General features: G+C 38.3%; 1 protein-coding gene and 1 long non-coding RNA gene across 8 annotated transcripts in view; one reads left to right on the top strand and one right to left on the bottom strand.

The window, feature by feature from the left end:
- Positions 1–19,579, bottom strand: part of adgrb3 (adhesion G protein-coupled receptor B3) — a 186,682-nt gene that overhangs the window by 1,176 nt on the left and 165,927 nt on the right. For 5 of the 7 annotated variants that reach the window (XM_079634606.1, XM_079634605.1, XM_079634608.1 and 2 more), the window contains 10 exons: positions 15,715–15,784; positions 15,279–15,345; positions 14,632–14,717; positions 14,148–14,246; positions 12,995–13,166; positions 12,059–12,154; positions 11,248–11,287; positions 4,694–5,352; positions 3,420–3,455; positions 2,742–2,846 (listed from right to left, as the gene is read on the bottom strand). In XM_079634606.1, the coding sequence (XP_079490732.1) occupies positions 2,742–2,846; positions 3,420–3,455; positions 4,694–5,352; positions 11,248–11,287; positions 12,059–12,154; positions 12,995–13,166; positions 14,148–14,246; positions 14,632–14,717; positions 15,279–15,345; positions 15,715–15,784 (1,430 nt within the window). The remainder of the gene's footprint in view (positions 1–2,741; positions 2,847–3,419; positions 3,456–4,693; positions 5,353–11,247; positions 11,288–12,058; positions 12,155–12,994; positions 13,167–14,147; positions 14,247–14,631; positions 14,718–15,278; positions 15,346–15,714; positions 15,785–19,579) is intronic. The other 2 variants (XM_079634607.1, XM_079634609.1) reach the window with 1 other exon arrangement.
- LOC307010169 lies at positions 12,508–14,077 on the top strand. Its single transcript, XR_013800163.1, has 4 exons — positions 12,508–12,655; positions 12,802–12,869; positions 12,989–13,118; positions 13,958–14,077. It is a non-coding gene; the product is annotated as an uncharacterized lncRNA (long non-coding RNA).

Below are 19,579 nucleotides of genomic sequence, written 5' to 3'. Positions count from 1 at the left end.
GCTCATGGACATGAATCATCAAGCTTTAATTCATGTTTTCTTACATCGGCCCTAAAAATATATGCAAGTCATTGCATTAGATACAACTTATCAACACAAGTGGCCAACTGTGCTGGTGCGGACTTTCTTGAAAAGAAATGTCATGTCACTTGGTTTGATATTTTGCTAATTCATGCAATGACATTCATACATTTGTGTCCCAAAAACATTTTTTTGGGGCCGCTGCACATACACATCCAGAGCTCAGTAATCAAAGTGTTTGACCTGACAGCATGTTTGGAGTGTTTCCAGATTCAGGAACATCTCAGATTTTTCAAGTGAACAAAAACACAGGATTATTTTTTTCTTTCAGTGGTTGGTTACTAAGCAACAGGCAGTGAGTGGCAAAGTTCCGCAGAGCTGATTGAACGTGGGTAAAAGAGTAACGTGACCAAATGGACATCTACGACTACACCTGTTATAAACATGCACTGCTAACACTGTGCAATAAGGTCCACTTTGTTAACATTAGCTAATGCATCAGGGCTCTTAAATTAAGAATGGAACATTTTTGCAGCATTTATTAATCTAGGTTAACTTATAAATCTAATTGTTCATTGGCAATTCATGTTCTTTCAAAATACATTAATGCTAATTTATTTTAAACTTGAAATGTATGTATAAATTAGCATTAGCCTAGATTAATAAATGCAGTTGAGGAGAATTTCACAGTTAGTTCATGAAGCCTAATGCCTTAGTTAATGTTAAAGTATGGAGCCTCATTGTAAAGTGTTACTCGTGCATTTTGAATCCCGATCGTGTCTGGAGGCTTGCATCTAATCGCACTTAGCTGCACAATATGGAAATGCCACTTACAAACTACACTAGAGATTGCATTAAACAGAAATTTCACATCATTGATGGATAATTCAAAATGCTTTCCATCATATTAACTGCTTAAAAAGCATTTGGTCTGTTCCCTGCTTTAGAAATATTCTCACGGTAAAGAACGCTAATGCTTTACAAGTGAATAAAGAGGAGAAAAAGTTTTAAAGCGCCTTTGTGAGTCTACATTGGATTAACAGTCTAAAATGAAAAATCATGGGATATTTGTTCTTTAAAGCAGGTGACCATATTGCAAGACCTCTTTATACGGTTAGCTCCCCCAAAAATGAAAATTAGCCCATGATTTACTCACCCTCGAGCCATTCTAGGTGTATATGACATTCTTCTTTCAAACTAATATAATTATTATTATATAAAAAAAATAGCAGTGAATGGAGGATGAAATTTTGAAGCACAAAATAAGTGCCTCCATCATCATTAATGCACTCCACACGGCTCCGGGGGGGTTATTAAAGGCCTTCTGAAGCGAATCGATGCGTTTGTGTAAGAAAAATATCCATATTTAAAACGTTAAACTAAAATAACTAGCTTTCGGCAGATGGCCGTACGCATCGATTTACGGCGAAAGAGTAACACTTGACCTGACGCATTGATGAATGTGGAAGCGCAGAGGATAGAGAAAAACAAAACGCCAGTAACGAATTAAAGTCTAAAACGAGAATTTTTAAAGAGAAATGTGGGAGGAGCTTGGGTTTGTTTGAACCGGCGAGAGGAGTCAAAGCTTCCGCTACTCCTACATCACGTTGGGGGTTACTCTTTCGGCTTGCTTAGGCCGTCTGCCGGGAGCTAGTTATTTTAGTTTAAGTTATAAGTATGGATATTTTTTTTCTTACACAAACGCATTGCTTCGCTTGCTTCTCTTTAGAAGGCCTTTATTACCCCCTGAGCCGTGTGGAGTACATTTATGATGGATGGATGCACGTTTATGGGCTTCAAAATTTCATCCTCCATTCATAATAATGCTTGGAAGAGCCAGGACTTTTTTTAATATAACTCTGATTGTATTCGTCTAAAAGAAGAAAGTCATAAAACACCTAGGATGGCTTGAGGGTGAGTAAATCATGGGGTAATTTAAATTTTTGGGTGAGCTATCCCTTTAACATTTACACCTGCATTGAATAATTTCAGAATGTGGTTTCAGTGATTCGATCACAATGTGTCTTGAGTGCACTTGGCTTTTATAGAGGCCAAGAGTGTTTGGATTGTGATCTGATCACAGAAAACGCATGCTAATAGCAGAGCTAATTAAAATAAAAATGTCTAAAAATCTCCATTTATAATCAAAGTGAACCTTTCAGTGCCAGAAAGCTGGGGATTGTAACCCAAAATGGCACTGAATGCTAGTCTACTACATGGTGCTGGATGGTGGAATCCAGTTGTGTTGCAATTGGCCTGCTCGAAACTAATAATCCCACCGGCCTTACAATTACAGATAATTTGTGCAGCATACTGCGGAAAGCACAGAGAACCTCTCCAATATCAGAAGCAAATCAAGGGTTTTTTGTCCCGTGCATTCGCCAAGCAATGATTAGCAAATAGAAAAAGAAATAATAAGCATGTTAGCAGCTTATGGCCTTGTGTTTGAATGAGTGCATGAGCATGGATCACAATGACGGCTCAGTCGCTCTTCCTCTCTCTCATCCTTTAATACCTCCTCTTCCACCCCCCCCGGGGCAGGCGGCGTGCTATTTTTCCCCACATGAATGCATTGGGTGGATAACTATTAATTCCTTCAGTCACTCACTTCCTGTGCACAAGACTGGGGCGCCACGAGAAGACACAACTAAACATAGACAACGCGGCACCCCCCAGTACTCGGTAATGAGACACTCTGAACCCCGTTTCCTGTTACTCACCATGCCGCCCATATTTGGTATGTCTCGAAATCGGTCCAGGGTTTGAAATTTCTGATTGAGTTCCTGGAACAGCTCCATATGCCTTTTCCTGGTGTGCATGACTTTCTGCAATGGCAAGGGTAGGAGGGGGGAGGGGAAGGGGTAGGGAGTGGGATTTGGAGTTCAGTCAAGCTGAGAACCAGAACTTTGTAACAGGAAAAAACCTGGCTACTTTCAAAAATTGTTATCACCGTATGAAAACGCCGTGCTCACCCTGCAAATTTGGCTGAATGCTATGACAAGGTTATGACAAACGGCACTGGCATATATGAAGGGTCAGTGGTAGCACTTGACATTCAATTTCCGTTTTCGGTAAAGGGCTGAAACGCTCTAGGGGATACTGCTAGTGACCTTAAAAATGTGAAAATATACAGGCTATTTTTTGATTTTCAGCTTGAAGTCAAGGGATGTAAAAGGATAAAATGGGAATATGTGGTGGCTGACAGCATTGCTTTTACGCTAAACCACACAACGCTTCATAAATCGCAGTTGTGTCAGGACATGCTACTCCAATAAGCTTAAGTGCTACACAAAGTAGTTGTAAATTAAAGGGGTGAAACACAAACGCAACAAATGGCCCTTCGCTTGGTGCAACAAAGGCCTGACGCATGCACTTCGCCAAGCAGAGGTTTCACTCACCTCGAAGTCTAGATCCTGGTACCTCGACTTTCTTCTCTGTAAAAACAAGACAGAAAGACAAAAAACAATGTTGTTATGAAACCTAGAGAAATAATTCTGAGGAGATCTGAAACTTGGTCCCATCTCTCAGACACATATGAGCAAGTATGTTTCTTGCACATCAGAGCTAGACTTGTATGCCTTGAAGCTTTTGGTAGGAAATGTTTTCAGCTGTTGATCTGGCTCAAATGTGTTTTCCCTTCAAGGCAGCCGGTCGATACCAGCTTTTCAGTGTTTTAGTAATGATGAGAGGTTGAAATGTCTTACTGTGCCTCTGCATTGACCTTTAAGGCCAGACAAACTCTACATAAGTATGAAAACGCTCAACCCATTGTACATAACACAAAAGAAGATATTGTGAAGAAAGTCGAGATCTGAACAACAGTGAACCGCTTTGACTTTCATTATATGGACAATGAAAAACAAAACAATAAGCTTCATTAGTTAACATTAACTAATAATAAACTGCACTTATACAGCATTCATTAATCTTTGTTAATGTCAATTTCAACATTTACTAATACTAAAATCTTGTTAACGCACTGTGAACATGAACAAACAATGAACAGCTTTATTTTTTTATTAACTAACATTAACGATGAACAATACATTTACTACTGTATTTAGTTAATGTATTAAGTAACATGAACTAACAATGATAAACAATGTTAACTAATGAACCTTATTGTAAAGTATAAAAATCTCCCTTTCAAATTGCATGAGATTAAAATTTGTTCTATTTTTTTTATAAAAATGTAAGAACAACGTGATGAATGCTGGACTTCTCCAATCATTGAGTCTGCATAAACCGAACCCTTCCTTACAAACGATCCGCCTCCATCCAATCAACAACCACTGGACAGAACCAATCAAAATATGGAAGAAAAGATGTCGCTACTTCCTATTCTTCACAAATTTAACTAACTTCAATACTTCTAGTTTTTTTTACTTGCCATTTGCCTTAATTTGGGGGATTAAGACAATTTTCTGTGAAGTTGCTTTAAAAACATGGATTGTGAAAAGTGCAATAATCATGATTTGACGGCAAGATACTCTGTTTAGGACATGCTAAACCCTGGCGGCTATAACACACTTGTGGCAACAGTAAAAATGAGCAGCATTAGCACTGCATTATGAATTGCACTGTACGGTACACTTGTACAGCCAGAAGCCTCTGCATTGATGTGCTTGTGTAAAGTACGCGTCTGCCTAACTGGCCGGATTCGAAGTCGCACCTCTAAAGAGCTCATTGATATAGTTGAACCGGTTTCGCTCCGTGACAGCCCTCCGCTCTCCTCCATTTCTGCCAGGAAGTTCTTCACAGCCGTGCGTGGCTCGAAGGGAAGATTCTGCATGTGTTCGGCCTGGACGGGGTACTGCTGTTCCATTCCCATGTGCTCCATCCCCGAGTGGCCGAGGTTAAACTCCGCGCCCATCTTGTAATGCATCAGCCTGTCGTGCGACAGTGAGTCCATAGTCATGCTCATCTTGCTGTCCTCCTTCAGCAGGGTGGGAACGCTGCTGGACCCGACCGCCGAACTGCGAGGCATGACGATGTAGTCCGTCTCCATCTGTCCCGGCTGGGGATGGCCAGTCAGGTCGTGGACACTCAGTTCCTGCTCGCTCTGCCTGGTGGCGTCGTCCGTACACAGGTATACGGCCCGTCTCATGTCTGCTGTGCTGTCCATACACTGCTCTCCCAGATCGCCCATGCCCATGGACATGTGAAGTCCAGAGGGCTGCTGGATGAGGACTTTAGACATGATGTTGCCAGGCAATGTGGAGTAATTGAGCCCCTCCGGACCTTTCTCGTCCTCCTCATCATTGAGAGAGATGCGGGAGAGGGTGCCGGTGATGGTGGCCGCTCGACAGGAGCCCATGTCTTTGTGGAGGGCTGCGGGTAGAAGGAATATCATTAGTAAACATGTGATAAAAAAAAAAAAAAGCTGTTTATAAAGAAATTATTTAAAAGTTGATAAGCACAGTTAACCAAGCAACTTAACCAATCAGAACATTTCATTATAGATCCGGCACATCACGGCCCTAGTGAGAGTTTAGTGACACACAAGTGACTTGTAAAAGCTACAATTCTAGCTGTGAAAAAAAAAAAAAGACTCAAGCTGATTTAAAAGAGTTACACTATTTTTATTGTCCACTTTAGACATTAAAGTAACTTTACAACTACATGTCAACTGATGCTATTAGTATTAGAAGACTGTTAGGTTAGGGTTAGTAGAATAAGTTGACGTACTTGCAAAGTTACTTCTAGTCAGTAGAATGTCTGTTGGGGAGCATCAAAATAAAACGTTAGCAGATATTAAGCAAACATCCTACTAATACTCTAATAACTGCTAGTTGACACGTTGTTGCAAAGTTACTTAGTAGAATGTCTAAAGTGGGCCATCGAAATAAAGTGTAACCAGAATAATTGTTCCTTCTGGTTGAAGCATATGTCATGCTGTGGGCCAAAAAGTTTAATCAGCATGAACCAATTTAATTAATACAGAAAGTGTGTTCTTTTAAAAGAGACCAAAATTATGCCTGTAATACAAATGAGTTTTGATCTACAACAATTGTAGCTTGGGTATTTCACTTCTTAGGTTTTATTTTAAAAAGCAGGATTGACTATCAAGACTTTTGGGGTTTAACCAGGTGCTATTTGAACAACTTCACCACCAAGTTTCGCTGGTGAACAGCATGCTTGTGCCTAGGGGTGTGTGATATCACGATTTTTGATTGTGGATGAATAAAATGTCTCCATGATCTTCTTTTGAAGAAATATCGAAGTATAATGCTACAATGCATTGTATTTGCAGTTCTGGTGCCTCGGTCTCGACATACTTAACAACGCGACGTACATTCACATCACATGTTAACGCAGATGTAGTTATACTCACGGGTTACTGCATGAGTCTACTGTTGCCTTGGCTTTTGGCTTGCTTAGTTGGAGACATTTAATATTCAACATTATTGATCTGCCTTAAGGTGGACGATGACGCAATTTTCTTCTAGAAACAAACTTTGTTGTATTATTTTCCTGTTATCACTGTGAAGCTGCTTTGATACAATCTGTATTGTAAAAGCGTGAGGTGACTTGACTGCAATTCACAAAAGTACACTATTTGCATGTGCTTTCAAGCATTGTCAGTTAAACATTTAATTCGCGTGCTGATGCGCTGTTCTAACATGTGCTTTTCTGAGCGCATACACCCAAAGCGCCTGGTTACTGGACTTAGTTATCTTTAGAGTCTTACTGCGCTAATACTGTCAAATACACACAAGGTTTACATGTCTAAAGTGAAAGCAAACATTTGAGAGAAAGTCGAGTGCATGTCATATGCGTGTTGTTTATTAGATGCGTGCCGGTCTTAAAGGGACAGTAGCCTAATAGTAAACATGCTGCCGCTTGTCCTTCCAAGGAATAGTTCACCCAAAAATTTCATTATTTACTCTCTAATGTTGTTCCAAACCGGTATTCATTTCTCTCCTGCGCTGAACACCAAAAGAATATATTATAATGTGGCTATCCAAAAAGTTGCTGGTCCCCATTGACTTGCATAGTAGGAAAAAATATACTATGGAAGTCACTGGGGACCAGCAACTGTTTGGTTAGCCACATTCTTCAAAATAACTTTTATTTTCAACAGAAGAAAGACATTTATTCGGGTTTAAAACATTTTGAGAAAGTAAATGGCCAATTTTCATTTTTGGGAGAACTAGGCTATTCCTTTAATGTTAATAAATCACTCACTGTTCTTGACTGAGATCTTTAATAGTAGCATTAATAAGAATCAATGTATAATTTATACAGTGAAGTCTATAGTATTTTATTTTTATATTTTTTTATTTCTTTCTTGAATGCTACAGAATACAGCTACTGTAGCTGAAAACAAAGCAGTTAATTTCATTTGTATACTATGTTGTGTATATGTTATGTGTAGCTTTGTCATTATTTTATTTGTTATTAATAAATAAGAAACAAAAATATGCATCTCCGTCACTGGCCTTTTTGTTTTGTTTGACCTTGTAAGGCTTTGTTTTTAAAATGGAGACATTAGTTTGGCTGTAATGCTCAGTCACTTGCAAAATAGTGAAACCAACATGAAAAAGAATCGTGATATATTTTTCCCATATCGCCCACCCCTAGTTGTGCCAGTCCATCAGCACCAACCATCTAAGCTAATCTTTTCAGCAAGGACTATCCATTCACCTCCTTTACAACACCTGCTGTTAAAGAAATGTGTCCATTTTTAGACGGGATTGATTCTGTTCACCTGAAAGAGCCACACACATCTCCAGATGCAATGTCAGAAGAAGCATCAGCACTCTGAGAACAGCCTGTCCTCTGCAGCACAGCTCTATCTCCACAAATCCATAAGGGAATTACTGCCACTGTTCATAACAGAACAACAAGGAGACCAGAGGACAACAACGCCTGCTTAAAAATCCTCCAGCTCTGATGGGAGTCCACACTAATGCATCACACAACATGGCGTCCGAGGAGCGTAGCAGAATACTGATAGAAGAACACAGGAAGGGCTTCAGGCTCAGGACAAGGACTCTCAGGGTGAATCTCATCAAATCACTCAACATGTCCTGGTCATATAACACCCCAAATGCAAAAAGAAAGAAACTTAGTCTTATTTTATGACCATTACATTTAGCATTTGCATGGCAATAAAGAAAAAAAAAATGAAAAAGAAAAAAAGCTTTTTTTTTTCTCTTTATTTTTTACTGTATAAAACTTGCAATATAGGTTTAAAATATATAGTTTAAAAAATATATATATAAGAATATTTACTACTAATAGGTTTTTTTTAGGAATTATGTTAACATAAAATATTAATAGTCCTAAAATAATTCATTCTATTTGATTAATTTACTTAATTTTTATGTGACTCGCCCTTCTTGTTTTTGGTAGTCAAAGTAAAACCTTGGATTAAAGTTGTATTATGCTGTCCTAATGAAGGACACACAATATCACCTCTGAGCTGATCTTAATCCAGTTTTAATAAAGAACACAAGAGCCAGAGCGCTGCTATATTACATTTAATTTCAATGCCAAAACAAAAGGCTTAGCAAATTGTGTTACTTGCTACATTTCAGGGCTACAGCGTAGGCTAATTATCTGATTTACTGTGCCCTTGTTACTCAACTGCGTTATATTTTTTAAATTTTTTAATTAGTGTTTTTAAATAGCATTTGCCATAAGTGAAGATTCACACACACACAAAAACATTCAAACAACTGTCATGACATGCAGTTCAAGTAATTTAGTGGCTCATATCGATGTCAAAACGAGCTCTGGCTGTGATAAGTGAGAGGAACTTTTATCAGTTGCTTGGTTTCTATTTCTGTGGCGCCACACTGTGTAGCTCCGCCCATAGTGGAATCTAATTGGTCTTAATCCCACACATAACTGTCTAATTGACTGTGCATGTGTTGTATCACGCAACATTTTAGCCTTCGGTGCCGACGGACAAATGTGGAAATGTGATGAGAGCCACAATGTTGTCTAGGGGCATAACGTTGCTGAAAAATGTCTAATGAAGACGTCACGCCGGTTTAAACTTTGTAGGCTGGATGTAAGAAGAATAGCTTTTTTTTTTTTTTTCAAACAACATTTTTTCAGTATTACACTAAAACACTTCTGTCTAGACCGTGAAACAAAAATCTTTGTTTTGAATGAATTTCAAGGGACTAAAAAGCTTCATTGTTCTTCACCAAGTTTACTTTGGGGAGACAATTAAATGGTACACTCGTGGATTCATGTTTATTCCATACAGCTAGATAAAGAGGAACTAAAGATAAAAGAGAATAACATATGTGGAATAAAATAACTGTGATTCATTGTGATTTTGATGTGTACAACCTCAATATATGGACGTCTTTAAAAATATATATTTTTTACTGAAGTACTTTAGAGACATACAAGTGTTTTACGAAACTTTAAAGACTGAAATTGCCAGCACATTTGTGAGCTTAATCATTGAAACACCATTAAATACATTTGAATTAGGTTTATACATTATTAATCCTTACATGCATGAATGTTTCGCCAATCATTATTACATATTCAGGTCTTTAGAGACCCGGATCTATATCTAACACGGATGGATCTCTACCTGTCGTGATAATATAAAACTCTCCTGATATTAGAGTAACAATTACAGAAGGATAAAATAAAGCTTAGAAGGGTTCAGTTTGAGCAGATGTTTATACCATCATCACTGTCCTCCGTTACTAACGGCATTACTTTTTCCAGTAACGAGTAATCTAATTGATTACTCTTCTCATCTTAATAACGCTGTTACCGTTACTGCCAAATAATTATAACTGATGAAGCTGTTTTTTTTTCATCAGACCAACTAGACCTCTGAGCGAGAGGCAAATACTTTTTTTTACCGTTCTTCCTTGGTTAGTGGGCAGAGCACGAGACAAGCGCATAAATGCTGACGATTGGCTAAAGTAGAGTAAAATTTCATTGTAAGACAATCAAGAGGTAGAGTTGGGCGGGTGTTCGAAAGCATGCATAGTAGTGATGGGCATTCGGCTCTTTTGACTCCGCTCACTGAAAAGAGCCGGCTCTTTTGGCTCACAAACGGCTCTTTAAATGACTTTGACTATAATATTTACATTTTTTATTACATAATTATTTAATTTCTATAGACTAAATTTGTAAAAATAGAGTCGGCTCTTCAGATATGCGAGCCAGCTCCCGACGTTCACCTAAAAGAGCCGGCTCTTAGAGTCTGCTCATTTGCGAATCGTGAACGACCCATCAAAAGCTCATTCGCGAACGAGTCGATCCATCATCACTAACGCTCATGAATTGCGAACGACCCATCATAACGCATAGTCGGACAGGACACACAAGGAACAACACTTGAGCATTTAAAATGGAATTTTACTTGAAAGTAACGCAATAGTTACTTTCTTAAGTAACTAGTTACTTTTTAAAAGTAACTTGCCCAACACTGCTGTCCTCATCTGAGCTCATTTCCCAGTACATTCAGCATCTGGCTCATATTCGCCATCTCAAGCATATTCTCAAAACTATAATTTTCAACATCTTCAAAATAGCGCTGAATCGCTGACAGCTTCTTTACCAGATCCACCATAAGTGACAGTGACACTAATATTTGATTGTGTTCAGTTCTTGCTCTGCAGTAAATCGCTGAGATATTTCCTATTCTTTTGTTTTCTGCCTGCGGTGACTGTGAGTGAATCGTCACTTCATCATTGTTTATCAGACATTGCCACCGTGTGAAATAAAGGTGAATTGCACTTATTCAGTAATCAAAGATTCAATTATAGTTGTGCAGAAAAATATATACTTGCACTGTTACACACCTCGGGTCGTTATCATTAATTTTACAAAAAATTAATAGCAAAACAGGCATTTTTCTAAATTTGTATATATATTTTTCTTGTTATATCATTTATAAGGAATTGATTGAGGAATACTGAGAATGTTGATGTCTAAAAATTAATGTGGGTAATGAATGACGTCCCGGGTCACTAAAGACCCAAGGTATGCGTTTAAGGGTTAATGCAATATGAATTTAATATTCTGTGAAACTAAAAAGAGGGATTAAAAAAATTGTTTCAGAGTCTGACCAAAAAACTGTACACTTTATCTATGAAAAGATAAAGTGCCCACTGGGACATCCCTGTGATTCTGATGTGCAAACCAATCCGCGTGTTTATTCTCGTGGGCCTTTTTTTTTGGCCCAGGAGAGTAGAAGTAATTAACAAACGCATTAATAGTGCACCATCTGTTTCTTACCTGATCGACATGCGATGTCCACGTCTTTCTCAAAATCCGTCTGTGGAAAAAAAGAGAAGCAGAAAAAAGCCATTGTAAAATTAGACATGCAAGAGGAGTTTAGAGCTTTATTGTAACTTGGACAGTTGCACACATAAAAGCATTTTCCTGTTGAATCAACTATGTCAACTTATTCAAATTAGAATAAGTCCAACATATCTATGCTATCATGGGATTATTCTATAATGGTACGATTTTACTGGCTTGTGTCTGCAGTCACACCACGTCCCACAGCCTCACGGAGAAAACCGTCGTCTGCCGAAACCATTTATAAATAGAGTCCGATTATTCAGGTATCACAATAGAGGAGCCATCGACAGTGCCGAATCAAAGACAGTCTGCACATTGGAGGCCTCATTATAGTGGAATGCTTCTAGTAAAGAAACTTTAAATCAAAACATAAATGAGAACTGTGATCATTATGTGCCAGTGGTTCGGCGCGGGTCACACATCTCCGGAACCATTTTAACAGCAATTACTCCCTCAAGCAAGTGAAGGATGAGAAGGACCGGTGTGAAATATGACAAATGGGTCCCATCGGAGAAAGGGAAAGGCCAGAGGAAAGCCAAAAGACATGGATAAAAGATTTGCTGTTCTTAATTAAGCAAAGACAATTCTCGATATCCTGTCATAACTGTATAAGCAATAACACTATAACAAAGACTCTTATTACATTGAGAGGTCACAAGCACATCTCATAGCATCATGCCAGATGCAAATATTCCAGCTGAGTTTGTGGCTGTACAGTGTAAGAATGAGTCTTGTTTCTTACCATGATCTGTGCATGGCCGTTGGGGAAGGTCCCAGTCGCGTCAGCATTCATGGGGTCTTGACAGTTTCTTAAACGACATCTGAAGGCATCTTGGACCTGTGAATCGTCAGTTTATTCACAAGGATATACATGAAACTGCTCTTAATTCTTTCAAATAAATTGCATAAATTATTCTTGAACTGACCAAAGTATTTAAAGGGAGATGGTTACATTAAAAACATTAACATTAAAATATTATGTTAACCACTGTTTTATATGGAATTGTTCTAAAGTCTACACAGCATTTAATGGAATTACATCAATAGTAACTGTAATTAAATAACAGAAATATTAAGATTAATACCTTACTTTTTCAAGGGAAAAGTAATTAAATTAGCATAACTGATTACTTAGTAATGAGTTCTGAGAAAACACGATGTTAATCGAGGGACATTTTTCTTTAGGTATTTGATGCGATTATCTGGATTTAATTGGACTTGAAAAGTGTACCAGAAGGTGTAGCAGACGTGATTTCTAAACGACAGATCCAATAAAAGAGGCGGAGGGATCATCGGGGATTCATCTGGGGATCAGTCAGGACACTGGCAGATGTTAAGGGTGAGTTAAATCACACCTACTAGTACTCATGGTGGTACTCGCATTAATGACTACACGCTTCTGACCAAAATGTACAACTGACTGACTTTCTTCTGCAGAACGACTTTAATTGTACTGTAAAACTAAATATATTGTGTGTTCCACAGAAGAAAGGACATCATGCAGGTTTTGGACATGTTGGTCATTAAATGATGATAGAATATTCATATTTTGGGTGAGCTATTCCTTTACTGAAAACTGGACAAGGAGTAAAAATAACTGGACCTTTGTAGAAATGGTCGATATAGTCTGCTGAAATGCTGAAGAATAGTAAAGGGATTTGAATGTTTCCAGCCCTACCTCTCTTCTGAGGATACAGTGGACCATGACTATGACAAAGCCTTGCAGAGAGTCAAAGACTGCGAAGAGGATCTGGAATAAAATGGAGCGTTTGTCCGTCATGGCCAGCACCGCAGACATCCAGGTGAGCGCTAACAGAGGGAGCACAACACAGGAACTCCACAGGGAGGCCCTGACACACACAGAGAGACATGGAGCAATGAACAACAAAAAACACAGCATTGTGGCCTTGGTCTCAAAAATAGTTTTAGACATTCATTTCCTGAAAAGGCATTAAAAACACACACAGGTGCACACACACACACACACACACACACACACACACACACACACACACACACACACACACACACAAGCTCTTGAACAAACCAACCAGCTTTCAGATACATCAGAACATTACAGTCTTTGAATCAAGTAAATGATCTTAAAAAGACGGCAATTAAAAAAAGAGGGCAATTAAATTAGTTTGTGAGGAAATTATGAATGTTGAATAAGCATTATGAATGACTTGACTAGTCCTTGACAAGTATAAAATACAATGTTTATTAATTATTATTACATTTTATTGCAATAATAAAATAAACAAATATACTAGTAATTAACTACAGGCATACAATACATTGTTTATTATTTTATTTTGTGGCAATAATAAATAAAATATAAAAGTAATTGACTCAGTATAAAATGCAACACATTATATACGATTATTTTTTTTTAAATAAAATAAAAATAATAGTTATATACTAGTTTGAGATGCTACATCGCTTTTATAAAAATGATGTTGAAATCAAACTGACTGGCTCCTGACGCTTGGCAACCTCAGATCTCATGGTTGGTTTGTCTTGCAGAGTTATTTGCTATTGTAAAATATACATTTCTCTATAGACAAAAACTTTTCCAGAAGTCTACTGTTGCGCTCTATAGAACATATACCGTGTAGAGAAGATATATTTTGTTTGCCAGTTTCATACCATTCCCATCATCATCAAGAGAACACAGCAAGCAATTCATTGTTCCAAAAGAGTGTCAACATATTACAGAGAACAAGAGCAAGGCAAGGCGATCCCCAAGGCAAGTGGAAAGACACGCACACACACACGCACACAAGCTTATTCAGCATAATCGATTTGCTAAGGCATTGGTGGGTACTTACATGGCATTGCTGGCCGTTGTTGCTGATAAAGCAGTAGTTGAGACAACGCCACATTTGGCACATTTTAAAGTTAGTCCTGTATGGGGCTCGCTCATCTGCCTGCAGGACCGCCAAATAACCAGACAACACAGAGGGAACATATTTACACAGTGATCTGGTCAACATAGGCAACTACCTTGTAAGGCAGCTTAGCGTGACACAGTCTATTCTGAAACAGTTTGATGTTAGCATGTTGCTAAGAAAGTGTAGATGTGCTTCTTTTCATTAGCTCATTTCCACACCTAGGCCTAGTTAACTGACAAGACATTGATAAAAGACATTTAACAGCCAACCAACTTCTAATTTCAACTGGTGTCCTTATTGAAAATACATTTTGTATTAAACTGACAGGAACCCAGGAAATAGGTTTTGGAACAGAGCTTACATGAGTTTGACATTTTTTGTTATGTATGTGTTTGTGCAATATTGCTAAATTGGCACTTACCCTGCTCTATGTTTAAGTTTCTTATCCAGGATCCCATCTCTCGAAACCAGTTTATTAAACACCAGAATGCCAATCACCATGTTAACCTGCACACACACACACACACACACACACACACACACACACACACACACACACACACACACACACACACACACACACACACACACACACACACACACACACAACAGTAACACTGTCAGGGCCTGATCTTATCAAACTGCAAGTGTAAAAGTGCAGTAAATTAACCATACACTGTTTATAGCACTGACTAAATGTAAAAGCTTTGCTTGAATAAACAAATAATACATTCATAGTGCTTTTCAATGCATTTGAGTATTTTACAACTTAGCTTCAAGCTGTACTTTAAAAGTACAGCAATACAAATATAAATCTACTGTTTAGTGTTGTGCAGAAGCATTGTTGTGTGAATCTTAATTCAGTCTAGAAACAAACTGCTTAATGATGCACATAAATGACGCGGGTCACACAATCTTCATACCGTTCTGCAAAGGAGCGAGGCAATTTTCCATTTCAACATTGGCATGCTAGACTAGTCCAGTAAATGACATAAAACATTACAAAAGCCACTGGTGCGTGTAGTTAAGACTGGTAAATGACTGTAAATAAACAAAGTGTTAATTTACCAGCACCACTGCAGCGGCGGGTCCCACAAATGCATAGAGGAGACCACCTTCCAGAGATAGCCAACAGCTGCAAACACACACAAAAAGATTATCAGCAAATCTTGCATAAAATGTAACATCCGGCATCAACTTAATGGGGCATGGCAGTACACAGTCCTATCGTCCTTGAATATCTGGGGATCTGGAGCCATATGCCACGGTTCTACATGAGAGACTTTTAGTGTGGAACAAGAACTCTAAAGAGATCTTAAAACACTGTTTATATCCAGGTATCCTCTGGAGAACTGGGTGGGACTGTTGCAGTCTCTTGGCTCTGACTCACTACTTCATGCTACTGTTTTAATTGGTAAGATTTTCCATGTGCTATGTGTGGGGTCTTTTACGTTTCTGGGTGAACATGAGGAACAAAAGTATAAAAAAAAGTGAGGTGTCTTACTATTGAGGTGTCCCATATCCTTTCGCTTTTGTGAATCCCATTGAGATAGCGACCACCAAGGCAGGTAATCCTTCAAAAGAGACACAGGAGTGATGAAAAGCCACATACTGGGTAATCCTTCAGAGCAGGAGACATTCACAGCACATGTACGGTAGCTTCAGTCAGAGGTCAAGTATAAGAAGAAACTAATGCGAGTGGGGCTTGTCCGTGCCAAACCAGCTGCTAAAGTGTGTAGATGCTACAGTTTCCCATATGACATATGGATTTTTTTGCTGTTTTATCACTTTGAAAATTACTTTTTATTCTACATATTTTTATAAAAATTTAATATATTTAAAAAACATTTATTTTATATATATATATATACACACACATTTTTACATAGACATTGTCTTATTAATTGTATATGAAATATATTTATATTATGATTATTTTACATTTAGTTAAAACACTCACTGATACCAGCGAATATGGTACCAATATTTTTCATGTCTTCAGCAAAAACGTGTTTAGCGTTACATATTTGTTTGATTAATTAACCCTAAACAGGAGCACCAGTTTCCTAAGCAAACGCCACTGCAGATCTTCAGAAACACTCAGGTTTTCAAGTCAGGAACGACATAACTTCTAAACCGTTTGTGACATTAAAGCAGGTAAACAGTTTAATATGAATCCCTGGAGTTTTACACTAAAAACCAGCGTGTGAAATGCAATTACCACAACTGCTTTTGAACAGAGAGGCTGGAACAATCAAACGGGTCTTGAGCTGAAGTATTATATCATATCTGCTATCTTTCTAATCCTCTCTCTCCATTTCTCGGGCTCTCGTGTTTGCTGGTCTCGAGCAGGACTGCCATTATGAAAGGGCTCTTTCTGCTCCTGCCACTGTCCCGTGATCTGAATATTAACACCATCCCTCTCGCACTGGTGGCTGAATTTATTGATGCAATCAGCTTGTCTGAAGAACCAGCGAGGGGTCTTGTGAGCCTCCTCCCCCAACTAAAGCTCCACCCCTAGCCACCATGCAGCTTCATCCTCAACCAATCGGAAAAAGCACTGCAGTGCACACAACGCCACTGTTCCTCCCTCAAAGGTAACATTTAAACTCTGGATGGATGAAAAAAGAGGGAATATCTGAGGAGGATTAATGAGTTTGACCTGGAAACTGTCCATGATGATATGGTTGTTCCATCACAGATATAAACTATACCTGTGGATTTATAGTTCAGCCGAACAAACACAGCATAGTCTGCCAGATAGTGAGAACGAAGTGCCTCTTGTGTTCCTATGACCCAAGTAGGGGTCATGCAATTAAACAGACCAGCTGTTGGTTTTCTGATCTTTAACAGATGTTTTAGATTATTAGTACTTTTCCACTGAGACACCATTTGGTTCCAAACGAAGCGAGAAAAAAAAAAAAATCAAATGAGATTTACCAGACCACTGAATTAACCAAAAAATATATTACTGCATGGCTATTTACTATAGAATTCATTCAGGAAAAAAAAAAAAAAAAAAACTTTAGCATGTGGACATGGTCGAAATCAGAGGTTCAATTGGGCCGGAGCACAGCTCCGCCTCCTCGGGTCCACAACACACCCTGCCAGAGCTCAGCTTCGTCTCCTTCAGCACCAAATATAGAAATTTTGTTGAGTGTATATAATGAAAGTTGAGAAATATTAATAAGCTAATATTAACTCTAATTTGGTGCTGATTCGCCCATCGCGACGATAACTGACCTTCTCATCTATTTGAGTCCAATAAAAGCAAGCGGGATTTATGTTCACAGGAGCGCGAGCCTAGCGTGAATCCCAACGCGACACTCCATGCTTCAGTTAACGGTCATACAGTGCGAGATAAGATGCAGGTAACGTTAGCTAATCTAAACATCTGGTTTTCGATAGAGGTTTTAAATGACGACAGAAATAATCAGTTTGATCAAAGACAGTGAATACTATAAGCTTTAACAACACAAGCACCCTATTAAATATATTGGCATTATTATTCTATAAATATATTTGTATAACATTACCTCGAATGTGTTCGACTTTTCCCCGTTTGTATCACTCCGCTTGTTCGTGTTTGCGCAACTTGCATCATTAAGCCAGAAAGTGGCGACAACTGTCTTTATGAGTGAGCAATTGAACCATTGATTAAATGAACAGAGTAGTCTAAAAATATTGATTAATTTAGAAAAGAAAAAGTAGCTGAAACTGATCTTTGATGCTCATACTAATTGCTCATATGCCTCTGGACACAGAATGATTGCATTGGCGTTTGTTTGAAATGTAACATCCATGCAAAATAATCCTTGAATCATTTCTTATTTTTAGGCCATTCCCGTTTCGAATATGTGATTGTGTATTGTCAACAATAAGCATAAGCATTCTGCATTTCCATTTTATAGTGTGGATCATTCATTGCGACATTTAAACTGATTCCCATGTTTAATAATCTGTTATCTGATAAATTACTACATGCTTCTGCCCACTGACATGCTTTTAAAGCTACTGCTGTCAATTTTTTTGGCCTTCAAAACACCTTAAAATGCACATGTCGAGATCAGGAAAATCTAAATTTGCCCCCGAACCCCCCCTAGTAGGATAATTTTTGGGAACTTTTTAATTATAAAAACCTGCGTACGGCCCTGCGTGTTGGTGTGATTAAATCAAACAATATAAACTGCCAAAGAAATTGGCACTGATTCTTTTAAATCCACGTCATTTTCTTATTTGCCAACCAATATTTTCAAACATGTTCAAATCCGTTGCCTACCTGTTAACTTTAAAGGTAAAAAATAATGAAAAACTGGAAAAAGAGCCCCTTTGGTGTAAAAACACATTAAGTCATTTTACGGCGCGATCTTGAATGATGACCATTCACCGTAAATAAGGGCTCCCCCTCCCTATAAAAGCCAATTTAACCACAGGTCGAAATGAACTGAAGATCAAACTGAGCATCAGAATGAGATTTAAGTGACATGGTTGTTGGTGCCAGATGGGGCTGGTCTGTATTCGCAATGTGTACCTAATAAAGTGGTCCCACATTTTTGTGCCGTGTCATGCTAGAGGTAGACATTAACAGAGGTGTAATGATCCGGAAGGTGGCTGCTAGTCTCCATTTATTTTTGTCTGGTCGTACTCTCTTCTTAACATTAGTTGTTAAGCGAATGGAGTCATGGACGGATGGAAAAGCAGGAGCAACAAGTTAATTTAATAGCAGACGTCACTTATCAAGTCTTCCGCCATTAAGCTCTCAGATACTGAAAACAAACCACTTATGAATGGAGTGTAACACTACAGATTTCAAATGTGAGTCTTGTTTTATAAATGCTTTAATTCAAGAAACAATTCATGGATACCAATCATTTAATTAATCCACCATCAATGTTTATCGAAGTAGCCCGACTAATAAACGGTTCACATATCTGTCTTTGTCTATCTTCTTCTGTCATGTCTTTTTCCTCTGCACACAGCAAAACACTGCAATGATGGAAAGACAGAGCCTTGTTTGTTGCTAGGTAACTGGAGGGATGAGCGTTTGCTCTTCTGTAATCAATTTGATGTGTGTGTAAAGTGGTCCTGTATAAGAAACCCCGGGGAGGTATGGAACATGCGAGATGATATTTAAAGGGGTCATGAACTGAATTTTTTTATTTTGTAATGTTTTAGGTTGCACATTAAATAAGGAAAACTGACATAATTTAGAAATAAAAGGCCATTTTCTACCCTGATTTTAGCCTCTGATTTAAACGCTTGGAAGAGCCGTGTCTGATGTGAGACTTCAGTGTAAACGCCCACTGCTGTGATTGGCTGACATCTTTGCTTATGAAATAAGTATTACGTGTGGAATTCTCTCGAAAACT

This window comes from Phoxinus phoxinus, assembly GCF_949152265.1.
Source record: "Phoxinus phoxinus genome assembly, chromosome: 14".
NCBI lineage: Eukaryota > Metazoa > Chordata > Actinopteri > Cypriniformes > Leuciscidae > Phoxinus > Phoxinus phoxinus.
The sequence above is the reverse complement of the archived record's forward strand: the minus strand, read 5'-3'. Positions and strand labels throughout refer to the sequence as shown.